This window comes from Symphalangus syndactylus, chromosome 10, assembly GCF_028878055.3.
Source record: "Symphalangus syndactylus isolate Jambi chromosome 10, NHGRI_mSymSyn1-v2.1_pri, whole genome shotgun sequence".
Classification (NCBI taxonomy): Eukaryota; Metazoa; Chordata; class Mammalia; order Primates; family Hylobatidae; genus Symphalangus; species Symphalangus syndactylus.
This window is the reverse complement of record NC_072432.2, coordinates 132582071-132605722: the sequence shown is the minus strand read 5'-3', so window position 1 is coordinate 132605722 and position 23652 is coordinate 132582071. Positions and strand designations below refer to the sequence as shown.

The window sequence follows — 23652 nt, the reverse complement described above, 5'->3', positions numbered from 1 at the left end:
TTCTTTTTTTTTTTTTTTTTTTTCTTTCCAGTGTTTTCAAACTGACAAAACATGTATTACATTTTACACACACAAATGGCAAATTTTAAAATACACATTTTCTGAATTACATTGGAAACAAATGATATAAAAGAAAGATAACAATGCAATACACAGAAAATTAATTCAAGAAAAATGTCAATAGGTCAAGGCAGATCACTTTTTTTTTTAGACAGAGTCCTGCTCTGTCACCCAGGCTGGAGTGCAGTGGCATGATCTTGGCTCACTGCAATCTCTGCCTCGCAGGTTCAAGCAATTCTCCTGCCTCAGCCTCCTGAGTAGCCGGGACCACAGGCACACGCCACCACACCTGGCTAATTTTTTTGCATTTTTAGTAGACATGGGGCTTTGCCATGTTGGCCAGGCTGGTCTCGAAATCCTGACCTCAAGTGATCCACCCACCTTGGCCTCCCAAAGTGCTAGGATTAAAGGCATGAGCCACCGTGCCTGGCCCAAATCACTATCACAGGAATCATTTCTAAATTATCTGCTGCCATTTAAATGGAGTAAAACATCTACAAAACCTAAAACCTTAACTCTGTGGATCATATTTGCCCTTCATATTTTAAGCATGAGATAAAGATGAAAAACAAACCAATGTCAAACCAAACCAAACCAAGACAAAGTCAAGACTTACATTGTTCCAGCAGCAACATTAGCTTGGGAAATGATGTCTTCACCTTCTGTGCCCCCATCTGCCCAGTTTTTCTACTGGACACTCTTATTTGATGGGTTTGGCCATAGAAGCTGAGGTTTGGTGATGGGAGAGGCAACACTGGATCAGAGGCTATTTTTGTTTTCTAGGAGAAGCGGAGCCTAAGGATGTGTGGACCAGACCTGCCCCATAAGCTCCAGTCTATGTAATAACAAGGTCTTTTGAAGGGGTTTTTCTGTAGCCAATCTGCAATCTGGCCTCCCATAGAAGATATAGTGAGATGAGAAATATTTTTTTCAAACCATTAAACTTCAACTGGGTGCAGTGGCTCACGCCTGCAATCCCAGCACTTTGGGAGGCCAAGGCGGGTGGATCACCTGAGGTCAGGAGTTCAAGACCTGCCTGGCCAACGTAGTGAAACGCTGTCTCAACTAAAAATACAAAAATTAGCCAGGTGTGGTGGTGGGTGCCTGTAATCTCACGTACTCGGGAGGCTGAGGCAGGAGAATCCCTTGAACCCAGAGGCAGAGGTTGCAGTGAGCCGAGATCACGCCACCGCACTCCAACCTGGGTAACAGAATAAGACTAAGTCTCAAAAAAAAAAAAAAAAGAATTACTGAAATTTGATAAAGTTTCATTTTGTTTTGTTTGCATTGCACGTTACTTGTTTTATTATGCACAGACTGGAAAATACAGTAAAAAATATTCCCTAATCTATACAAAGAAGAGGCAATCACTGTTAATTTTTAGACTGTGAATTTTAGGCACATTTCCTTCTAGTATATTTTTTATGCATTTTATATGATTGATATTATACTATACATATAATTTAGCATGCTTTGTTCTTTGTTTTATTGTAGGATTTTAAATTTGGCCTGGATTCTAAAGTGCGTAAATGATTTCTGAGAACTTACCCAATTTCCAGGAATCTAGCCCAATTTCAGTTATTGATGACCACCAAGAGAGAAAAAAAATAAAAGAACAATTCAGTTTGTAAACCAGATGTATTAAGAACTTCTAGGGTCACATGTCCACAGGCATGCACACTTGTTTGCAAGGCACTGCAGACACACACACATCCACACTTACTTTGAATTCTGCAGGTTGTGGCTGGACTATGGGATGCTGTGTGATAAAGTGTGAGCGATATTTCCACTCACATTCCAGCCCCAGAATATTTGGCCTGTGGCCATCTTAATATATTATTAGGCTGGGCGCAGTGGCTCATGCCTGTAATCCTAGCACTTTGGAAGGCTGAGGCAGGCTGATTATGAGGTCGGGGGTTCGATACCAGCTTGGCCAACGTGGTGAAACCCCGTCTCTACTAAAAATACAAAAATTAATCGGGTGTGATGGTAGGTGCCTGCAATCCCAGCTACTCAGGAGGCTGAGGCAGGAGAATTGCTTGAACCCAGGAGGCAGAGGTTGCAGTGAGCCAAGATCATGCCACTGCACTCCAGCCTGGGAGACAGAGTGAGACTCCGTCTCTGAAAATAAATAAATAAGTTATTTCACTCGTCTTACATTTTCGTATTTACCACAACCCCACATTTTATTCTAGCTAATTGATTCCTACTCAACTTTTAGGATTTCCCTCGCATCAAGTTCTGCCTTGTCACCAAGGTTTTTACTGACTTGTAAAGCCTGCATTGATGTCATTTCTCTGAAATTCTAAAGGACATATTGTTTGAGTCACTCTTTGACATTTGTCATATAGTGTCTTGTTATTTAACCACATGAAGTACTTTGCTTCTATTTCTTTCATTTCTTCATAGCACTTAGCTCTGTGGTAGGCATATTAAAAGGCTTCAAAAGATAATTACCAAGCAGAATAACTGGTGAGACCCAGGACTGTGTCCGCATCTCTGGAATTAAACTAGCCCTTCACTCTTACTTCCTAGGAAACTATTAATAGCTTTTTTGTTATTGTTTTCTTTTGTTTTGTTTGTTTTTGAGATAGGATCTCACTCTATCGCCCAGGCTGGAGTGCAATGGTGCAGTCTCGGCTCACTGCAACCTCTGCCTCCCGGGTTCAAGCGATTCTCCTGCCTCAGCCTCCCAAGTAGCTGGGATTGCAGGCACCCACTGCCACACCTGGCTAATTTTTGTGTTTTTAGTAGAGCAGGGGTTTGGCCATGTTGGCCAGGCTGGTCTCGAACTCCTGACCTCAGGTGACCTGCCCACCTGGGCCTCCCAAAGTGCTGGGATTACAGGCGTGAGCCACTGCACCTGCCTGTTGTTGCATTTTTAACTACCATTCTTGTACAGTCATTTTTCCCTTCAACCTTCTCTTATTCTGTCTTTCTCTTTGAGTAATAAATCCAGCTTATTCAACATTCAGTACCTTGAACAGAATAAATTATGCACATGTTTATTATTTTTTCATCCAAATTCTTACCCAGATTCAGCAGCTTTTAGTAGTCATCCATTTTATTATTATAGCATAATTAATCAAGGATCACAATTCATAACTGCAGAAAACATAAACCTCCAGGGCTCTGAGCTCCTGAGAGAGATGAGATGGTCCAATCTCACTTCTTCCAATGGGGCACATAATTTTTTTTTTTTGAAACAGAGTTTGTCACCCAGGCTGGAGTGCAATGGCATGATTTTGCTCACTGCAACCTCCACTTCCTTCGTTCAAGCGATTCTCCTGCCTCAGCCTCCCGAGTAGCTGGCATTACAGGTATGTGCCACAATGCCCAGCTAATTTTTTTGTATTTTTAATAGAGATGGGGTTTCACCATGTTGGCCAGGCTGGTCTTGAACTCCTGACCTCAGGTGATCCACCTGCCTCAGCCTCCCAAAGTGCCGGGATTACAGGGGTGAGCCACCGCGCCTGGCCGGGGCACATAAATTAGTCTTAATATCTAGGCTGTCTACTAAATATGTAACCCTTTTAAGTAGATTCCCATCATTGCCTCTGGCAATCCCATGACTGAGGAAGTTCTTCCTCATATCAAACCTCAGTGAATCTTCAGCTGTTGTAATCAGCCATAAAACAAAGTGCTGTCTCTTTCATCCAGAGCTGAAATAAATGTGGCTGCAAAAATTAAGGTGAAAGGAAAACTTAACATTGTAGATCATCTGTCCAATTCTGACTATTTGTTGAATTTCTTGTTTGTTAAAAACTCATGCTATTCCTTCTGTAGACAAATGCCCCTATTCCCAGCCCAACTGTCAAAGGAATGATGTGACTTTGGTGTAATAGATGGAATTATTAATCAAATTCTCAATCCAACCCACCTGGAGCATCTGCTCTGAATTCATCCATAATCATTCTCTTCTGATCACTATATAATGATTACTTATCAAAGCCAACTGGTTTTAACCTGATATGAACAGAGGGCATCTTAGGGAATAAACAGTTTGAAGAGAAAGAACAAATAAAAGCTGATTTTGCAGGAGCTTGAAGGTCAGGTTGAGAAATTCACACGTGATGTGGAAACAAACAAGACAAAATGGTCTGAGCCAATGTGTTCAGAGCAGATTAAGAGGAAACTTGTGGGGCCTGTGATTTTTGAATTTTTGGTCAAGCTCACCCCTTCTTTGGAACCATAAAGCAGACCATAAATATGAACATCCCTAATTATAAAAAAAAGCCTGGGCATTTCCTGGGGGCAAAGTTGTGGAAATTCAAAGCATTCTCTTCCTTCCTTACCCGTCTGGATCTTTTTTGGTCCAGTTCGTCAGCACCAAGTCTGAGTGGACCAGGATAGGAGGGAGCCCCAAGTTCCTGGAGACTTCGACAAATGGAAGGGCAAGATTCCTTGGCAGGACCTTTCAGATATAAATCCAGACAAATAGCATATTCTAGAAAGCTTGCAGCGGAAGAAATAACCATGGTTGTCTTTTATTCCAGCAATCCTGTGGTACAGAAATGACCTGGGAACCAAGCTTGAATTACCTGAGTGATGCACATTCATATGCCTCACACATATCTTTCTGTTAATGACCCAGTGGAAATACTGCTTATGAGTACACGGTGCAATATATGTGAAAATTACAACGCTGGACCACACATACATATAGAATATAAAATAACCTCTGCAAACTGACTGTGCAAAGAAAGGCATTACCAAAACAATTAAACATAAACTGGGGCCCAAGAAGATTATCAATGGAAAAAAATTTTGATAGGTAATTAGATAGATGGATAGAAATATATATATATCTACACACGTATATATACAGAGAGAGATGATAGATACATAGATAGATGATAGAGAGATGATAGCTAGCTAGCTAGATAGATGATAGATCGATAGACATGATAGATTGATTGACCGACTGATAGAGATACAAAGCTAGATGCAGAATCCTGTGTGCGCACCTGGGTATGAGCCAGGGAGACCCCAGGGCCCTAGAAAAGCAAGAGGATAGACCGCCTCAGCCTGTGGGGAAACTGACTCTGTCTTTCACTCCATAAGTCAAACCCAGTAATACCTTCAAGTAAGCCACCACGGGACAGACCCCCTTTGCCCTTTTTTATCCAAGGAACCCTCCATGGTGCTTTATCAGCCACAAGTCCAGAAAAGCTGCATGAGGTTCTCTATCGGAGGTAAAGGCTGAACGAGTCTGGATTCAAACCCCATCCTTGTGCCCCCTCTTCCATCTCCATTTTCATTTCTCCTTAAGATAAAATATCCATTAAGAATGCCCTGGCCAGGCGCGGTGGCTCACGCTTGTAATCCCAGCACTTTGGGAGGCCGAGGAGGGCGGATCACGAGGTCAGGAGATCGAGACGACGGTGAAACCCCGCCTCTACTAAAAATACAAAAAATTAGCCGGGCGCGGTGGCGGGCGCCTGTAGTCCCAGCTACTCGGAGAGGCTGAGGCGGGAGAATGGCGTGAACCCGGGAGGCGGAGCTTGCAGTGAGCCGAGATAGCGCCACTGCACTCCAGCCTAGGGGACAGAGCGAGACTCCGTCTCAAAAAAAAAAAAAGAATGCCCTGCTTTTGCCTTCATTTTTCCCTTAAATATTTTCTTGGGTGGAAAACAATAAAGGGCTTTAAAGGTTTTGCAATGTGAACCTCAGGTAAACTTTCCTCAGAAGGCATTGGAAAGCAAGGTACTTTCCGAGCTGAAAAGTCAAGGGAGGAGAAACAAAGAAAGTGAAAGTTGATCTGAGGTGGGGTGATGGGTGTGGGGAGCCTCCCAGTCCCCTGGAACTACCAGGGCACAGCTGGGAGGTGGAGACTTCCTTCCCCTGCCACTCTTCTCTCCCCCAAACCCCAATTTAGGATAATGGTTTGCGAAGGGGATGGTATAAAGAGGACCCACTGAGACGTGCCTAGACTTCAAACTTTTCAGCATCAGACACACTGTTTTAAAAATGCAGGCGGGGCGCAGTGGCTCACGCCTGTAATCCCAGCACTTTGGGAGGCGAAGGCGGGTGGATCACGAGGTCAGGAGATCGAGACCATCCTGGCTAACATGGTGAAACCCCTTCTGTACTAAAAATACGAAAATTAGCCAGGCGTTGTGGTGGGCGCCTGTAGCCCCAGTTACTTGGGAGGCTGAGACAGGAGACTGGCGTGAACCTGGGAGGCGGAGCTTGCAGTGAGCCGAGATTGCGCCACTGCACTCCAGCCTGGGCGACAGAGCGAGACTCCGTCTCAAAAAAAAAAAAAAAAAAAAAAAAAATAATAATAATGCAATGCGCTGGCCTGGTCCTGGGGCCCATGCCTGTAATCGCAGCACTTTGGGAGGCTCAAGTGGGTGGATCACCTGAGGTCAGGAGTTCAAGATCAGCCTGGTCAACATGGTGAAACCCCGTCTCTACTAAAAATACAAAAAAATTAGCTGGCCGTGGTGGCAGGTGCCTGTAATCCCAGCTACTCGGGAGGCTGAGGCAGGAGAATCCCTTGGACCCAGGAAGCCGAGGTTGCAGTGAGCCGAGATCACACCACTGCACTCTAGCCTGGGCGACAAGAGCGAAACTCTGTATCCAAAAAAAAAAAAGAAAAAGAAAAGAGATGCACTGACAAATAACAAGGCTGTAGTGACTCTACGCTTTTCCTCTTCCCTAAGTCTCTGTGTTTCCCTGAGAGAGAAGAGGTAAGATCAATCGGGCAAACACGATGGGCACCGGCTGTTCTCTTCACCGTGGAGTTCTAGGACATGGGTAACTCCCTGATTTCTGGGAAAGGCACACTTTTAAAAATCACAGTAACTTTTAAAAACAGTTATTTTTAAAAATAAAAGTAACACTGTGGATGGAAGCTGTACAAAGTTATGCAATGATTCAGAAGAGATTTGGATGAATTATTAAAAGACAGACTAATAATTGGCTGGATAGAAGGCAGTATTAAAAAAATTAAGATGAGTGTTGTAAATGTCAATGTGTCCCCTGGGGAAAGAAGGCTGCACTAGTAAAATCAGAAGACCTGGGTTCTGGCCTTGGCTTTTCCACTAATTTGCTGTCTGACCTTGATTAAGGAAATAAGTGTCTGTGCTTTTCAGTTGTAAAATGGGCCTGGTATGACTCTCGTTACTTTACTGGATTATGGAGAGCAACCTAGATAATTTATATACATAAGAGTACAAAATGCTGTGAGGTTTTTATGAATTCTCAGAGTCTGTCTTCAGGCCCAGCATGGTGGCTCACGCCTGTAATCCCAGCACGGGAGGCAAAGGCAGGAGGATCACTTGAGGCCAGGAGTTTAAGACCAGCCTGGGCAAAACAGCAAGACCCTCAACTCTACAAAAAATTTTTAACGATTAGCTGGGTGTGGCGGTACGTGCTGATAGCCCCAGCTTCTCAGGAGGCTGAGGTGGGAGGGTCGCTTGAGCCCGGGAGGAGTTGAGGCTGCAGTGAGCTATGATTGCACCACTGCACTCCAGCCTGGGCAACATGATGTGACCCTGTTTTAAAGCAAAAAAGCAATCTGCCTTCAAATGCAGCTCTTCAAACATTCTTGGAAGAGGGTGCCAAAAAACAAACAAACAAAAAAAAAAATTCAGAAGCTTATAAAAGGAAGAAATAGCTATCAGTTTAAAAGACAAATTAGCTCTTAGTCCGAAAAATAAAAATAAAAAAATCCTTCATTTAAATGGCCCTTCAGGCTGGGCGCAGTGGCTCACGCCTATAATCCCAGCACTCTGGGAGGCCCAGGCAGGCAGATTACCTGAGGTCAAGAGTTCGAGACCAGCCTGGGCAACATGGTGAAACCCATCTCTACTAAAAATACAAAAATTAGCCAGGTGAGGTGGTGGGTGCCTGTAGTCCCAGCTACAAGAAAGGCTGAGGCAGGAGAATTGCTTAAACCTGGAAGGGGAGGTTGCAGTGAGCCAAGATCACCCCACTGCACTCCAGCCTGAGTGACAGAGTGAGACTGGCTCAAAATAAAATAAAAAATAATAAATAATAAATGAGCCCTTCATCGTTGCTTAAACTGATGCCCATCGAGAAGAAGAAAGCACCCATTTTCCAGGAAAACAGGGTAGCACCTAGCAGGGAGCACGTTACTCCAGGCGCAGCCAACCTGCCAGGTAACAGGAGAAGCTGCTCTCTGGCCCTCACCTCTGCCGGCTGCGCCTCTCCTTCCTGCCAGACATAACCCATGGTGAGGAAGCTCAGGACCAGGTGGGCCAGGCGCTGCTCCCGGTGACCCTTCAGGAACTGGCAGCTCAGCAGTGGCATCTGTTCATGAAAGTCCAAATGCCGTCAGAGGAGGGATGGGAACGGGGACAGGGGAGGGAACGGAGGCCGGGGACCCGGGATGTGAAGGGACCTTTGGGTGGAAGGCAATGTGTTATATTTTAATGAAGGTACAAAGAGCCCGCACACACACCCATTTATCCCCAGACCCACGATCCTGCAGTATAGGAGGTGGTCCACACGAACCTAACCGCCCACCCGAGCCCACAGTTTGTCCCCACGGCTGTGGCAGCCTCCCGTCTCCATCCCTGAAGCCACTGCTTGGCTGGAATGTTGTAGGATACTTAACTCCCAGGACTGAGCGGACTTACTTCCTAGGGGTCTTGCATGGCAACTTTTACAAGCCTGTCTTATCCAAACACTGTGCCCTGCTTGCTATCGCTGACCTTGCAACAGCCCTGTGCGGTGGTGTTCCTCTCTCTATCAAACAGGAGCAGGAACACAACCCCTGACGCTGCCTGAGGCTTTTCACACCCCCTCCACCCCCGCCCTCCATGCCCATAGCCCTGTTGCCATGACGGGGAAGACACAGCATCACTGTAACGCGTAAAGGCGGTATCACGGTTGAAAGCAACACTTCTTAAAAAACTATCAGCAGTTTCTCCGTGCTGCCCAGGGCTGCCCTGCGTGACAGCAGCGGCCTCTGAATTCGGCTTCCAGGCGCGTCCCCTCTGCTCACGTCTTTCCCCCACCCCAGCCCACTCCCCAGCTCTAGACACAGCCTGATCTGGATCTTCCCGGGTGGTCCCCTCCCGGTCCCAAGCGCCAGAAAGGAGGGCGGCAGGGGGTGTTTTTGGTATCCTTTTAATCTCCAGGCACCCTGGGCGCGGAGCTGGGGCTCCTCCAGCGCAGGCCCGGGGCTGAGGTTGGGGTATCCTCTGAGGCTGGTCCTTCACCCGCTGTCCCCATGGCGAGACTGTGCACTTCTTCCTCCCAAAAATGAGCTCTCATTCACCATCCCCAAGGGTTCGAAAATACAGCTAGATAGAATGAATAAGAGCTGGTGTTTGATAGCACAACAGGGGGCTACAGTAACATCGTACATTTAAAAATAACTAAAAGTGTAATTGGATTGTTTGTAACACAAAGAAAGGATAAATGCTCGAGGTGACGAACACCCCGTTTACTCTGATGTGATTATCACATGTTGCATGTCTGTATCAAAACATCTCATGTACCCCATAAATGTATACACCGACTATGTGCCCACAAAAATTAAAAATAAAAATAAAATTGGCTTTCAGAATCACAACTAGAATGTGCTCTAGGCTTGCAGGGGAGGCACAGCTGGAAGGAGGGAGTACTGTTGAGATGTTACTTGTTTTGTTTCGTTTTGTTTTGTTTTGTTTTAGAAACAGGATCTTGCTCTGTTACCCTGGCTGGAGTGCAGTACAGCAATCATAGCTCACTGCAGCTTTGAACTTCTGGACTCAAGCAATCCTCCTGCCTCAGCTTCCTGAGTACCTGGGACTACAGGCATGTGCCACTGCATCTGGCTAATTTTAAAATTGTTTGTAGGGATGGGGGTCTCACTGTGTTGCCCAGGCTAGTCTCAAACTCAAACTTCTGGGTTGGAACAATCCTCCCACCTTGGCCTCCCAAAGTGCTGCGCTTACAGGCATAAATCATCATGCCCGGCCTGGAGATGTTGCTTTTTAACAGGAACCAGGTAAGCATCATAACAGCAGTTATTTATTAAGTACATTTTAAATTTATTGACACTCCCTTAGCCGAAACCAGATAGTTCATTGTTTTCATTGGCATTTTTGGTTTATTCTTGAGATTATTTTTGCCTGTTTGTCATCAATTCAAATATCTTTCACTGTCTTAACTACTTATATTATTTGCCCATCTTTCCCCATCAATCATTCATCTTAGTGATTTCATAGAATATATTTGTATTATGGATCTTAATCTTTCACATAAATGTTCTAAAATTTTATTTAGTTCATTGTGGTTTAATAATTTATTTTGAGTGTCATATAACTATTTTTATTCTGTCTAGACACATTTGACAGATACACTATTAGAAAATTATTAATACTTTTCTCACAAATAAATAAAAAATATTATTCTCATTTTATTTCTAAGTCAATTTGTTCTGAATTGTAAATGACTTTGAGGACACGAGCACAAAATTATTTGTCCCTGATGACAGGTGTTTTAAAAGTTTATGAATTAGTAGAAATAATATCGGACTAAAAACAGAAATACTAATTTGTGGGTTTCCATCACAATGGAAAGGTACTCCACCTTCAATGCTTTTCTTAATGCTACTCAAGTAACATTTTGACAGTCTCTGGCCTCAGTTTGGGAGGGCCAAATATGTGATTTTCCCTCTAAAAGCAAAAATGCAGTTTGAGGAGCTTCTCGGAACCATTGTGAACACTTCTTTAGAATCTGCAACATGATTCAGAGCAACATGTTTGCACTATTTTCTGCTGAACACTTTGAAATGCATCTTATAACTCCCTATTTATTAGAAGCATTTCATGAATTTATACACCGTGAATATAAATTAAATACATGTAATATCTATTTACAACCTAAAGAGTAGACACAAGTAAACACTTATTTACTCATCACTCAGCTTAAGAAATAGAACTTGACCAAAATTTTTGCAACCCTCTGTGTACCTCTCATTGATTGTAATATTCTGCTTGCTCCTCAAGACTATCCATTTGTTGAATTTTGTATTTGTTATTTCCTCACTATTTATATATCCTTCAAAATTCATATACGTACGATCACTGAACAATATATTATTGGCCAGGCACGGTGACTCACACCTGTAATCCCAGCATTTTGGGAGGCTGAGACGGGAAGATCATTTGAGGTCAGGAGTTTGAGACCACTGGCCAACATGGTGAAACCCCATCTCTATAAAAATACAAAAATTAGCCAGGCGTAGTGGTGTGCACCTGTAGTCCCAGCTACTTGGGAGGCTGAGGGAGGGGAATAGCCTGAACCTGGGAGGTGGAGGTTGCAGTGAGCCAGGATGGTCCCACTGCACTCCATCCTGGGGGACAAAGCAAGACACCATCTCAAAATATATTGATTATTTAGTTTGAATGCTTTTGAACTTAACATAATAGAATTATACTGAATACAGGATATTCTATGATTTCCTTTTCTCATCAACATTATGGCTTTGACATTCATCATTACTGGATGCATTTGCAGTTTATTTATTTTTACAGTTTTTTTTTTTTTTGCTATGATAAACAATACTTTCATACCTTTCAGGGTACACAGGCCTAGGAAGCTCTAACGTATTTATATACACAAGAAAGAAGTTCTTAATTAATAGGATGTATATCTTCAACAATGCCAGATAATGACAAGCAGTTTTTGAGAGAGGTTGTACCCACAGTGAATAAAAGATTCAGGTGTTTTATATTCCTGCCAATACCTGTTCATGCCAGACTTTAAGCATTTTTCAGTTGTATGGTTATAAAATGCTATCCCATTATGGTTTTAACTTTCATTTTCTTGACTATTAATGATAGTTTGCATTTTTCAGATGATGTATTGGGAACTTGTGTCTTCTATTCCACAAAATGTCTGTTGAACATTGTTTTTTATTTGGTTGTTTTTCCAATCAATTTACAGGATTTTATATATTCAGGATACAAATCTTCTTTTCATGTATATGTGTGACAATATCTTCTCTCCGTTTGTGGCTTGGCTTTTCATTGTCTTTTTGCCTATTTTAATGAACAGAGGTCCTGTTTTAAGGATATCAAGTATGTCATAAAAATACTCCAATGTTGAATGGCGTGAACCCAGAAGGTGGAGCTTGCTGTGAGCCAAGATCGCGCCAATGCACTTCAGCCTGGGCAACAGAGTGAGACTCCGACTCAAAAAAAAAAAAAAAATACTCCAATGTTGTGCCTTCTTAGAAAAATCTTTTTTTTTTTTTGAGACGGAGTCTCTCTCTGTTGCCCAGGCTGGAGTGCAGTGGCACAATGGCATGATCACGGCTCACTGCAACCTCTGCCTCCTGGGTTCAGGTGATTCTCCTGCCTCAGCCTCCCGAGCAGCTGAGATTACAGGTTCACGCCACCACACCCAGCTAATTTTTTTTTTGTGTGTGTGTGTGTGTGTGTGTGTTTTTTTCTAGACGGAGTCTTGCTCTGTCACCAGGCTGGAATGCAGTCACGCAATCTCTGTTCACTGCAACCTCTGCCTCCCGGGTTCAAACTATTCTCCTGCCTCAGCCTCCCAAGTAGATGGGACTACAGGTGCATGCCACCACACCCAGCTAATTTTTGTATTTTTAGTAGAGACGAGTTTTCACCATATTGGCCAGGATGGTCTCGATCTCTTGACTTTGTGATCGATCTGCCCACATGGGCCTCCCAAAGTACTGGGATTTCAGGTGTGAGCCACGGCGCCCAGCCAATTTTGTGTATTTTTAGTAGAGATGGAGTTTCACCATGTTGGCCGGGATGATCTCAAACTCCTGATCTCAGGTGATCCACCCACTTTGGCCTCCCAAAGTGCTGGGATTACAGGCGTGAGCCACGGCACCTGGCTCTAGAAAATTCTTCCTTCATCCCAGTACATAAAGATACTCTCCTACATTTTCTTCCAACAGATGAAACATTTTTGATTTTGACATTTAAGTTTGTATCCATCTTGAATGAATTTATTTTTGTTTGTGGTGAAAAGAGCAGAGCCAGTTAATCATTTTGCTATGTGCAAACTCTATGTATGGATTACTATTCATGTTATTACCATTGTGTTCCCAACATTTCACCCCTGTCATATGTTTAGTATGTATTCCATACACACATGGGTCTGTATGTAGGTCCTCTATTAAGTTTTTGGTTCCCTTGTTTATTGCTGCCCTGATGCCATCTGGTCAGAATTTCTGTGGTTTTATAACATGTCGTGATAACTGATAAGACAAATCTTACTTTGCTGTTAACTATATATTATTTTTCTGGTTCATTTGTTTCATAATCTGGCATAGCACACCAATACAAACATTATTTTGGCTGGGCACAGTGGCTGACACCTGTAATCCCAGCACTTTGAGAGGCCAAGGCGGATGGATCACTTGAGGTCAGGAATTCAAGACCAGTCTGATTTTGGTGAAACCCAGTCTCTACCAAAAATATAAAAAATTAGCTGGGCGTGGTGGCAGGAGCCTGTAATACCAACTACTCGGGAGGCTGAGGCAGGAGAATCACTTGAACCCGGGAGGCGGAGGTTGCAGTGAGCCCAGATTGTGCCACTACACTCCAGCCTAGGAGACAGAGGGAGACTCCGTCTCAGAAAAAAATACAAAAAAAAACAAAAACAAAAACAAACAAAAACAAACACAAAAAAACGAAAAACAAGAAAACCCATGATTTTCGTTTTACAACTCTCACTCCACTATGTCCCAAGTTTTGTTAAAAAGAAATATGGAGTTTAGCTGTATCATTTTAACACAACTTGGTCACAAGAATATATACCTACACACAATACACAATTAGAATGCTATTATAATATTTTATAAATTATTTTCTTATTTCACAATCACATTATCAATGATTATAATGACCATAAAATTTACTGATTTCATTGTTTCACAGTGTTTCTTACATACTTATATTTTCCTTTCCTAAGGAAAGGAAATTATCAGCTATTTCTTCAAGAAGACCAGGCTCCTGTTATTGGAGAAGGGTATTTATCTGGGCAGTGGGTTTGCTCATTGCTATTGGGATGTCACTAATTCTAGATCCTTGCAGTGGATAGATCTAGGAAATGTGTGTGTGTATATAAATACAAATAACTCATTATATAGGCATATGTAAGGAGTATTATACATTCTTATATATTTATAAATATTAAACAAAACATGACTTCATACTGATGTCTCCAACTCTAATCCAGTAGCACCTATTCATTCTAGCTTTCCCTCCTACCCCTTGCTAATCTATAACTTCCCTCACTCACAGTGAAACATCATCCACCATCTATTTACTTATTGTTCAACCCAAGTATGTACAGGCATACCTTGGAGATAGTCAGGGCCTAAGTCCGGACCACCACAATAAAGTGCCTATTCCAATAAAGCAAATCACACACATTTCTTGGCTTCCCAGTGGATGTAAAAGTTATGTTCACACTATAAAGTGTGCAATAGCATTATGTCTAGAAAAACAATGTACATTATACAGTACTTTATACCTTAATTATAAAGTACTTTATTGCTAAAATATGCTAATGATCATCTGAGCCTTCAGTGAGTCATAATCTCTTTGTTGGTGGAGAGCCCTGCTTTGATGCTGATGGCTACTCACTGTTCAGGCTGTTGGTTGCTGAAGGTTGAGGTGGCTTAAGACAACAAGGAGGTTCGCCACATCGATTGACTCTTCCTTTCACAAAAGATTTATCCGTTGCATGCATGCAATCTGTTTGTTAGCATTTTTTCCCCAGTAGAACTTTTTTTTTTTTTTTTTTTTTGAGATGGAGTCTTGCTCTGTTACCCAGGCTGGAGTGCATTGGCGAGATCTTGACTCACTGCAACTTCTGCCTCCCAGGTTAAAGCAATTCTCCTGCTTCAGCCTCCCAAGTAGCTGGGATCACAGGAGCCTGCCACCCTGCCCAGCTGATTTTTGTATTTTTAGTAGAGGTAGTGGTGTTTCATTATGTTGGCCAGGCTGGTCTCAAACTCAACCTCAAGTGATCTGCCTGCCTCGGCCTCCCAAAATGCTGGTGTGAGCCACCGCACTCGACCCCCAGTAGAACTTCTTTTAAAATTGCAGTTAATCCTCTCAAACCCTGCTGAGGCTTTATCACCTGTGTTTATGGAACATTCTAATTTTTTTTTTTATCATTTCAACAATGTTCAACAACATTTCAACAGCAATTCAAACACAGTATTTTCACCACGAGTAAATTCTGTGTTGTGCAACTACTTTCCATAAGAAGCAACTTATCTCTTAAAGTTCGATCATGCAGCCGGGGTGTTGGCTCACGCCTGTAATCCCAGCACTTTGGGAGGCCAAGGTGAGTGGATCACCTGAGGCCAGGAGTTTGAGACCAGCCTGGCCAACATGGCAAAACCCCATCTCTACTAAAAATACAAAAAATTAGGTGGGCTTGGTGGCGGGCACCTATAATCCTAGGAACTCAGGAGGCTGAGGTAGGAGAATTGCTTGAACCCGGGAGGCAGAGCCTGCAGTGAGCCAAGATTGCGCCACCGCACTCCAGCTTGGGCAATAAGAGCGAAACTCTGTCTCAAAAAAAAAAAGAAAAGAAAAGAAAAGTTCAATCATAAGATTGCAGCAACTCAGTTACAAAATCAGATTCCACTTCTAATTTTAGTTCTCATACTATTTCTGCCACATCTGCAGTGACTTCCTCTGCTCAAGTCTTGAACCCCTCAAAGTCATCCATGAGGGTTGACTTCTTGCAAACTCCTATTGTTTTTATTTTGACATCCTCCATGAATCATGAATGCTTTTAATAGTATCTAGAATAGTGAATCCTTTCCAGGTTTCCTTTGACTTTGCCCAGATTCTTCAGAGGATCGCTATCTGTGTCAGGAATAGCCTTACAAAGTACAGTACTTAAATAATAACACTTGAAAGCCAAAATGACTCCTTGATCCATAGGTTGCAGAACAAAGGTGTTAGCAGACGTGAAAACAACATTTATTTCCTGTACATCTCCATTAGAGCTCTTGGGTGACCAGAGGCATTGTTAATAAGCAGTAATATTTTGAAAGGAATATTTTTTTCTGAGCAGTAGGTCGCAACAGTGAGCTTAAAGTATTCAGTAAAGCATGCTGTAAATAGATGTGCCATCATCCAGGCTTTATTGTCCATTTACAGAGCTCAGGCAGAGTAGATTTAACATAACTGGTAAGGGCCCTAAGATTTTGGGAATGGTAAATAAGCACTGGCTTCAACTTAAAGTCACCAGCTGCACTAGCCCCTAACAAGAGAGTCAGTGACTTTTTTCTAACTACGAAAGTCCTGGGCTGGGCACAGTGGCTCACGCCTGTAATCCCAGCACTTTGGGAGGCCAAGGGGGGTGGATCCCGAGGTCAGAGACAGAGACCATCCTGGCCAACATGGTGAAACCCCGTTTCTACTAAAACTGCAAAAATTAGCTGGGCATGGTGGCACGTGCCTGTAGTCCCAGTTACTCAGGAGGCTGAGGCAGGGGAATCACTTGAACCCGGGAGGCAGAGGTTGCAGTGAGCTGAGATCGCACCACTGCACTTCAGCCTGGCAACAGAGTGAGACTCTGTCTCAAAAAAAAAAAAAAGTCCTGGATGGAATCTTCTTCCAATAAAAGATGGTTTTGTCTGCATTGAACACCTATTTTTAAATGTAGCCACTGGCCAGGCGTGGTGGCTCATGCCTATAATCCCAGCTCTTTGGGAAGCCAAGGTGGGTGGATCACCTGAGGTCAGGAGTTCAAGACCAGCCTGGCCAATGTGGTAAAACCCCGTCTCTACTAAAGATACAAAAATTAGTCAGGTGTTGTGGCAGATGCCTGTAATCCCAGATACTGGGGAGGCTGAGGCAGGAGAATTGCTTGAACCTGGGAGGTGGAGGTTGCAGTGAGCCAACATCATGCCACCGCACTCCAGCCTGGGGGATACAACAAGACTTTGTCTCAAAATAAATAAATTAATAAATAATAAAAATAAAAAATAAATGTAGCCACCTTCATTGATGATTTTAGCTGGATATTCTGGATAATTAGCTGCAGCTTCTCCATCAGCACTTGCTGCTTCACCTTGCACTTTTATGTTGTGGAGATGGCTTCTAGCCTCATACTTCATGAACCAGACTCTGCTGGTTTAAAACTTTTTTTTCTGCAGCTTCTTCACCCCTCTCAGACTTTGTAGAATTGAAGAGTGTTAGGGCCTTTCTTTGAATTAGGCTTTGGTTTAAGGGAAGTTGTGGCTGGTTTGATCTTCTATCCAAAATACTCGAACTTCCTCTATATCAGCAATAAGGCTCTTTTGCTTTCTTATCATTCATGTGTTCACTGGAGTAGCACTTCTAATTTTCTTCAAAAGCTTTTCCTTTGCACTCCCAGCTTGGCTGTTTGGCAAAAGAGGCCCAGCTTTAAGCCTATCTGGTTTTGACATGACTTTCTCACCAAGCTTAATCATTTCTAGCTTTAGATTTTTTTTTTTTTTTTTTTTTTTTGAGACGGAGTTTTACTCTTGTTGCCCAGGCTGGTGTGCAATCGCACAATCTCGGCTCACTGCAACCTCCATCTCCCGGGTTCAAACGATTCTTCTGCCTCAGCCTCCTGAGTAGCTGGGATTACAGGTATGCACCACCACGCATGGCTAATTTTTGCATTTTTAGTAGAGACAGGGTTTCGCCATGTTGGCCAGGCTGATCTCAAACTCCTGACCTCAGGTGATCCCCCCCGCCTTGGCTTCCCAAAGTGCTGGGATTAGAGGCATGAGCCACCACAACCAGCCTCTAGTTTTAGATTTTTAAAGTGAGAGACATGCAACTCCTTTCACTTGAACACTTAGAGGCTAGTGTAGGATTATTAATTGGCCTAATTTCAATATTATTATGTCTCAGGCAATCAGGAGGCCCGAAGAAGGGGAGAGAGATGGGGCAATGGCTGGTCAGTGGAGCAGTCAGAACACGTACATTTATCAATTAAGTTTCAGGACTTATAGGGGCACAGTTTATGGCACCTTCAAAACAATTATGATAGTAACATTAAAGATCACTGATCACAGATCACTGTAACAGATGTAATAGTAAAGAAAAAGTTTTAACTATTGTGAGAATTATCAAAATATGACACACAGACACCAAATGCGTACACACTATTGGAAAACTGGGGTTGACAGACTTGCTTGGTGCAAGGTTGCCACGAATCTTCAATTTGTAAAAATTAAATATCTGCAAAACGCAAAGGTATGACTACATGTAAAGCAGTTTCACAACTGTTCACCCGCACCCCGTGAAAAACTGATTTACCAATTAGAGTATAGTGATCCTGTAAAGTTTCATTTACAGTAAGCCTTATAGATTCTAGTCACAACACAGCACTATTTTCTGGAGTAATTTAAGTCCATTCCTTTCCCTACTCCCCACTCCCTTCATCGAGGTTATATAGTGCATTTGTAGTCCAGTCAGGCTTTTTTTTTCACTTTTTTAAAATTTTGCTTTAAGTTCTGGGATACATGTGCAGAACGTGCAGGTTTGTTACATATGTATACATATGCCATGGTGGTTTGCTGCACCTGTCAACCCATCATCTAGGTTTTAAGCCCCTCATGCATTAGGTATTTGTCCTAATGCTCTCCCTCCCCTAGCCCCCCACCCCACAACAGGCCTCGGTGTGTGATGTTCCCCTCCCTGTGTCCATGTTCCCTGTGTCCATGTGTTCTCATTGTTCAACTCCCACTTATAAGTAAGAACATGTGGTGTTTGGTGTTCTGTTCCTGTGTTAGTTTGCTGAGAGTCCAGTTAGTTTTATTTGTCACAGTCTGCATTCCATCCTAGTGTTCTCCCAATTTTCTGGTTTATTTTTTAAAATTTGCATACATGAAAGTCCATTCTTTGTAACATAAAATTCTATGGGTTTTTCAGTGCCTAGAGCCATATATCCATCACCTTAGTGCCATATAAAACAGTTCAATCACGCTAAACATTCCCCTATATATTACCTTTGCAGTCAACTACCCACTCCTTGCCTGTCTCTAGTAACCATAAAGCTATATTTAATCCTTCTAGTTTTGCCTTTTCTAAAAAGTCATTTGAAAAGAATCATACAATATAGGCCTGACATCTTTCATTTAGGTAAACGTATTTAAGGTTCATCCCTGTCATTGCACAAATTAATTGCTCAATCATTTGTATCACTGAATACTATTCCACTATCTATCCCACAATTTACAATTACTATAACTTGGTTTATTCATTCCCCAGTTGAGGGATATCCTATTTTCTTCAATTTTTTTTTTTTTTTTTTTGGTGATTATAAATAAAGCTGTTATAAACATTCACATATGGATTTTTTTTCTGGGAACATAAATTTTCCATTTACTTGGATAAATACTTAGGAATGCTATTGCTGAGTTACATGGTAAATCTATGTTTCATTTTATAAGAATCTGCCAAGCTAGTTTTCAAACTGGCTGTACCATTTTGCATTTCAACCAGCAATGAATGAAAGTCTCTATTGCTACACGTCCTCTTCAGTATTTGCTATTGCCAGATTTCAAAAAATTAGCCATACAAATAGATATGAAATTGTCTTTCAGGCCAGCACGGTGGCTCACGCCTGTAATCCCAGCACTTTGGGAGGCCGAGGCGGGTGGATCACCTGAGATCAGGAGTTTGAGACCAGCCTGGCCAAAATGGTGAAACCCCGTCTCTACTAAGAATACAAAAATTAGCTGGGTGTGGTGGCGGGTGCCTGTAATCCCAGCTACTTGGAGAGGCTGAGGCAGGAGAATTGCTTGAACTTGGAGGCAGAGGTTTCAGTGAGCCGATATCGCGCCACTGCACTCCAGCCTGAGTGACAAGAGTGAAACTCTGTCTCAAAAAAAAGAAAAGAAACTGTCTTTTAATATTTAGCATTACAGGTAAACAGTCGTATGTATTTACTCTGTAAATAAACTATTTTTCATTTCTGTTGTCTATGAAAACGCAGATTTCTTTACACTAGAAAATTTGCAATTTCATCTGAGTATTTACATGTGCCCCCCAATCCTCACCCCAACACTATCTTTCTGATATAAAAAACTCAAATATTTCTTAAGGTCTAAAAATTTTGTGCTTGTATGTTGCAAGTTTTACTTTTCCTCCACTCATCTGCTTATGGGATTCCACTACAAGGAATTTGGATCACCTGTATTTCTCTTTTTTATGTTTGTGTATTTTTCTGATGGTTTGCACTCTTTGATTTTTCTTTATGCTTTATGAAATTTATCAAGGAAGTCCCTAAGTCATTATATATATTTTTTGCAATCAATGTTTTACTGAATTTGTTGAGTTTAGTTTGAGGAGTTCTGGGATGTGTGTGGTTTTTTATTTCTAATAGTTCTTTTTATATATCAGCTTTCACTTAATTCATGAAGGCAATATACTGGATACACTAAATAGAATATTTAAAGCACTAATATCATCTTAGTTATTGGAGGCCATTGGTCCTGAATGCCAAGTGGGCTACCCTCTTCTTTTTGAGTTGCCCATTTTTTCCATATTATTTGGTAATTTTGTCTATTCAAATTCATGAACAAAGGTTAGTTTTATTAAGATTAGTGTCTAATATGGATTTTCTTATTGTATTTCCAGAGTTCTGCTGGATTTCTTCTTGCATAGCTCCCTCTGATCATGTCTTCCTAGGAAATGTGAGTGAATGGGTCTAAGCTAATTAATATATTTTGTTTCAAGATATAGATAGGTATGTTGAGACATTCTAAGACAAGGTGGTTGGCTTAGGTGCACTGTAAGACCAAAGCTGTAAATTCACTTATTGTGTTGTCTGTAGCAAGTAAAGGATCCAGAGAACACATGTTTTTGTCTATAGCTCCATCTGTAGTTCTAGAAACTATTACATTTGCTTCTCACAAGAAATTCCTAACTGATTCAGTCTCTGGAAACTATTGTATTTGCTTCTCACAAACAATTCCTAACTGTTTCAGTCTCAGCCTTTGGTGGTAAAGTCTAAAAACTGGACTTGATTTGTTAGGTCATGCATGGTGGCTCAGGCCTGTAATCCCAGCGCTTTGGGAGGCTGAGGCTAGTGGATCACAAGGTTAGGAGTTTGAGACAAGCCTGGCCAATATGGTGAAACCCCGTCTCTACTACAAATACAAAAATTATATGGGCGTGGTGGCGGGTGCCTGTAGTCCCAGCTATTCAGGAGGCTGAGGCAGGAGAATTGCTTGAACCTGGGAGCTGGAGGTTGCAGTGAGCCAAGATCGTACCACTGCACTCCAGCCTGGGAGACAGAGTAAGACTCTGTTTCAAAAAAAAAGAAAAAAAAAGGAGTGATAGAGACCAAGAGTGTTGTGTTAGTTTTATGGGCTGCCATAACTAATGACCACGAACGGCATGACTTAAAATAGCAGAAATGTACTCTGCCACAGTTATGGAAGATAGAAGTCCCAAATTAGGGTATAAATAGGATTGATTTCTTCTGGAGCCTCTGAGGAAGAATTTGTTCCATTCTGTTCCATGCCTCTCTCCTAACTCCTGGTGGCTGCCAGCAATCCTTGGCACATCTTGGCTTGTCGATGCATCATTCCAATTCTACCTCCATCTTCACGTGATGTTTTCCCTTGTGTCTATGTCCCTGTGTTTAATTTTTCCTCTTCCTATAAGGACACTCATCATATACAATTTAATCCAGTATCACCTCAGCTTAACTTGAATACATCTATACACACCCTATTTCCAGATAAGACCACTTTCACAGATTATGCATGAACATGACTTCTAGGAAGACACTATTAAACCCAGTAAAAATCTGTATTTTATATATATATATTTGTTTGTTTGTTTTGTTTTGTTTTTTGAGATAGTCTCACGCTGTGGCCCAGGCTGGAGTTCTGTGGTGTGATCTCAGCTAACTACAACCTCTGTCTCCTGGGTTCAAGCGATTCTTCTGCCTCAGCCTCCCAAATAGCTGGGACTATAGGCATGTGCCACCACACCCTGATAATTTTTTGTATTTTTAGTAGAGACATGGTTTCACCATGTTGCTCAGGCTGGTCTCGAACTCCTGAGCTCAGGCAATCTGCCAGCCTTGGCCTCCCAAAATGCTAGGATTACAGGTGTGAGCCACCGCACCCAGCCTAAACCCAGTACAAATGTTAGGTGATGGATTTCACACTCGATTTTAGCCAAATGGCCAAGAAGGAATAGGGACTGGTTTCAATGCTGTGCTAGGAGGAGCCCCAATTTAACAAGTCCTTCTCTTCCTTTATGGCAGTTAAATCAAATAAAGCCTGGTGAATGCCTATGGCAGAGGACCTCATAGTTCACAAACTGAATTCTAACCTGCCCTCCTGCCAACTGTTCCAGGCTTCCCTTGCTTCGCTTCTCTGCTATTCTGAGATGGGAAAAGGGGACTCATGGGGATCTCCCTCTGCTTTGGTTAAATCCTTGACGTGGGACCTGTAAACTTATTTCTGGATTTTATACATGATTTGCTTAATACGGTCAAAAAAATCCTTTAAGTTTTTATTCCATCATTGGAACTTTTCTCTATTTTTCTGTGTTTACAGATAGTTTTTTTCTTATTTTTGAATTTCTTTGATTATGTCAACACAACATTTTATCTATCAGGAAAAGGATTTACTCTGTTTAGTTTGCTATCTTCATAGACATTGAAGCCAGTCCCTTACTCATCTTTTACAAGGTTCTAGTGCTTTGCACAGAGCAAGCATTCAATGAGCATTTTAAAAAGAATTTGTAATTCTAGACATTAAATATTATCCATCAGCAAAGGGAAATTTTGGAGAGCAGAAAACTTTTCATGGACTTCTGCAATTATGCGGTACTCCAAACTGATAGATTAAGACAGATGGAGAAGAGACTACACAGAAGTAATGAATGTATCCTGAATGCTATTATAGGACAAGAACTACAAAAGGGCCACTTCGAAAGTGATTTACTTCCCATAACAATACTGTGAGACCAGAGTTTCTCTCATTTTATAAATAAGGAAATGGGATTACAGAGTTGAGTAACTTTTTCAGGGTTACATAGCTATTAGGTTGGTACAAAAGTATCTGTGGTTTTTGTCATTAAAAGTAATGACAAAAACTGCAATTACCTTTGTACCAGCCTAATCAACACTTTTGTGGAATTTACAGGCTTATTAGATGTTTTGTAGAACCCATGGCCAATTTTATAATTCAGAAATTCCCTCCACTTAACTATTCTATAACACCCAGGACAAAATCAAGTTAGACCCCCTCAGTAACAACAGAGCCCTGAGCACGTACATGGAATGAGGAACCTGAGAATTTCCAAGCTGCCCTTCTTAGGCCATCTCTTGTCCGTTAGTTAGTTTATCATTCCCACCCAGATTCTTCTTTAAACAAACATTTGGTGAATTATTGGTATGTGTCAGGCACTGTTTTGTGCTGGCTCTGAAAACCTTAGGAAAACTCATGTATCAGATTACGAAGGGGTCATTCTGTTTTTCAGGAAGGAAGAGATAGCTTTGCTGATAAGTTCAATGGTAATGAACAGTTTCCCAGGACAATTGACACACTTCCACAAGGCTAAGAAAGAAAAGTGGTATGATGATGAAAACAGAATGTGATAAAGGGGTGAAAAGAAG

At 42.0% G+C, this 23652-nt stretch overlaps 1 protein-coding gene across 1 annotated transcript in view; it reads right to left on the bottom strand.

The window, feature by feature from the left end:
* Positions 1 to 23652, bottom strand: part of IDO2 (indoleamine 2,3-dioxygenase 2) — an 87111-nt gene that overhangs the window by 29547 nt on the left and 33912 nt on the right. Inside the window, exons 4-6 of the mRNA XM_055296383.2 lie at positions 8221 to 8340; positions 4356 to 4474; positions 1609 to 1623 (exon numbers count right to left, since the gene is read on the bottom strand). Coding sequence (XP_055152358.2) covers positions 1609 to 1623; positions 4356 to 4474; positions 8221 to 8340 — 254 coding nt within the window. The remainder of the gene's footprint in view (positions 1 to 1608; positions 1624 to 4355; positions 4475 to 8220; positions 8341 to 23652) is intronic.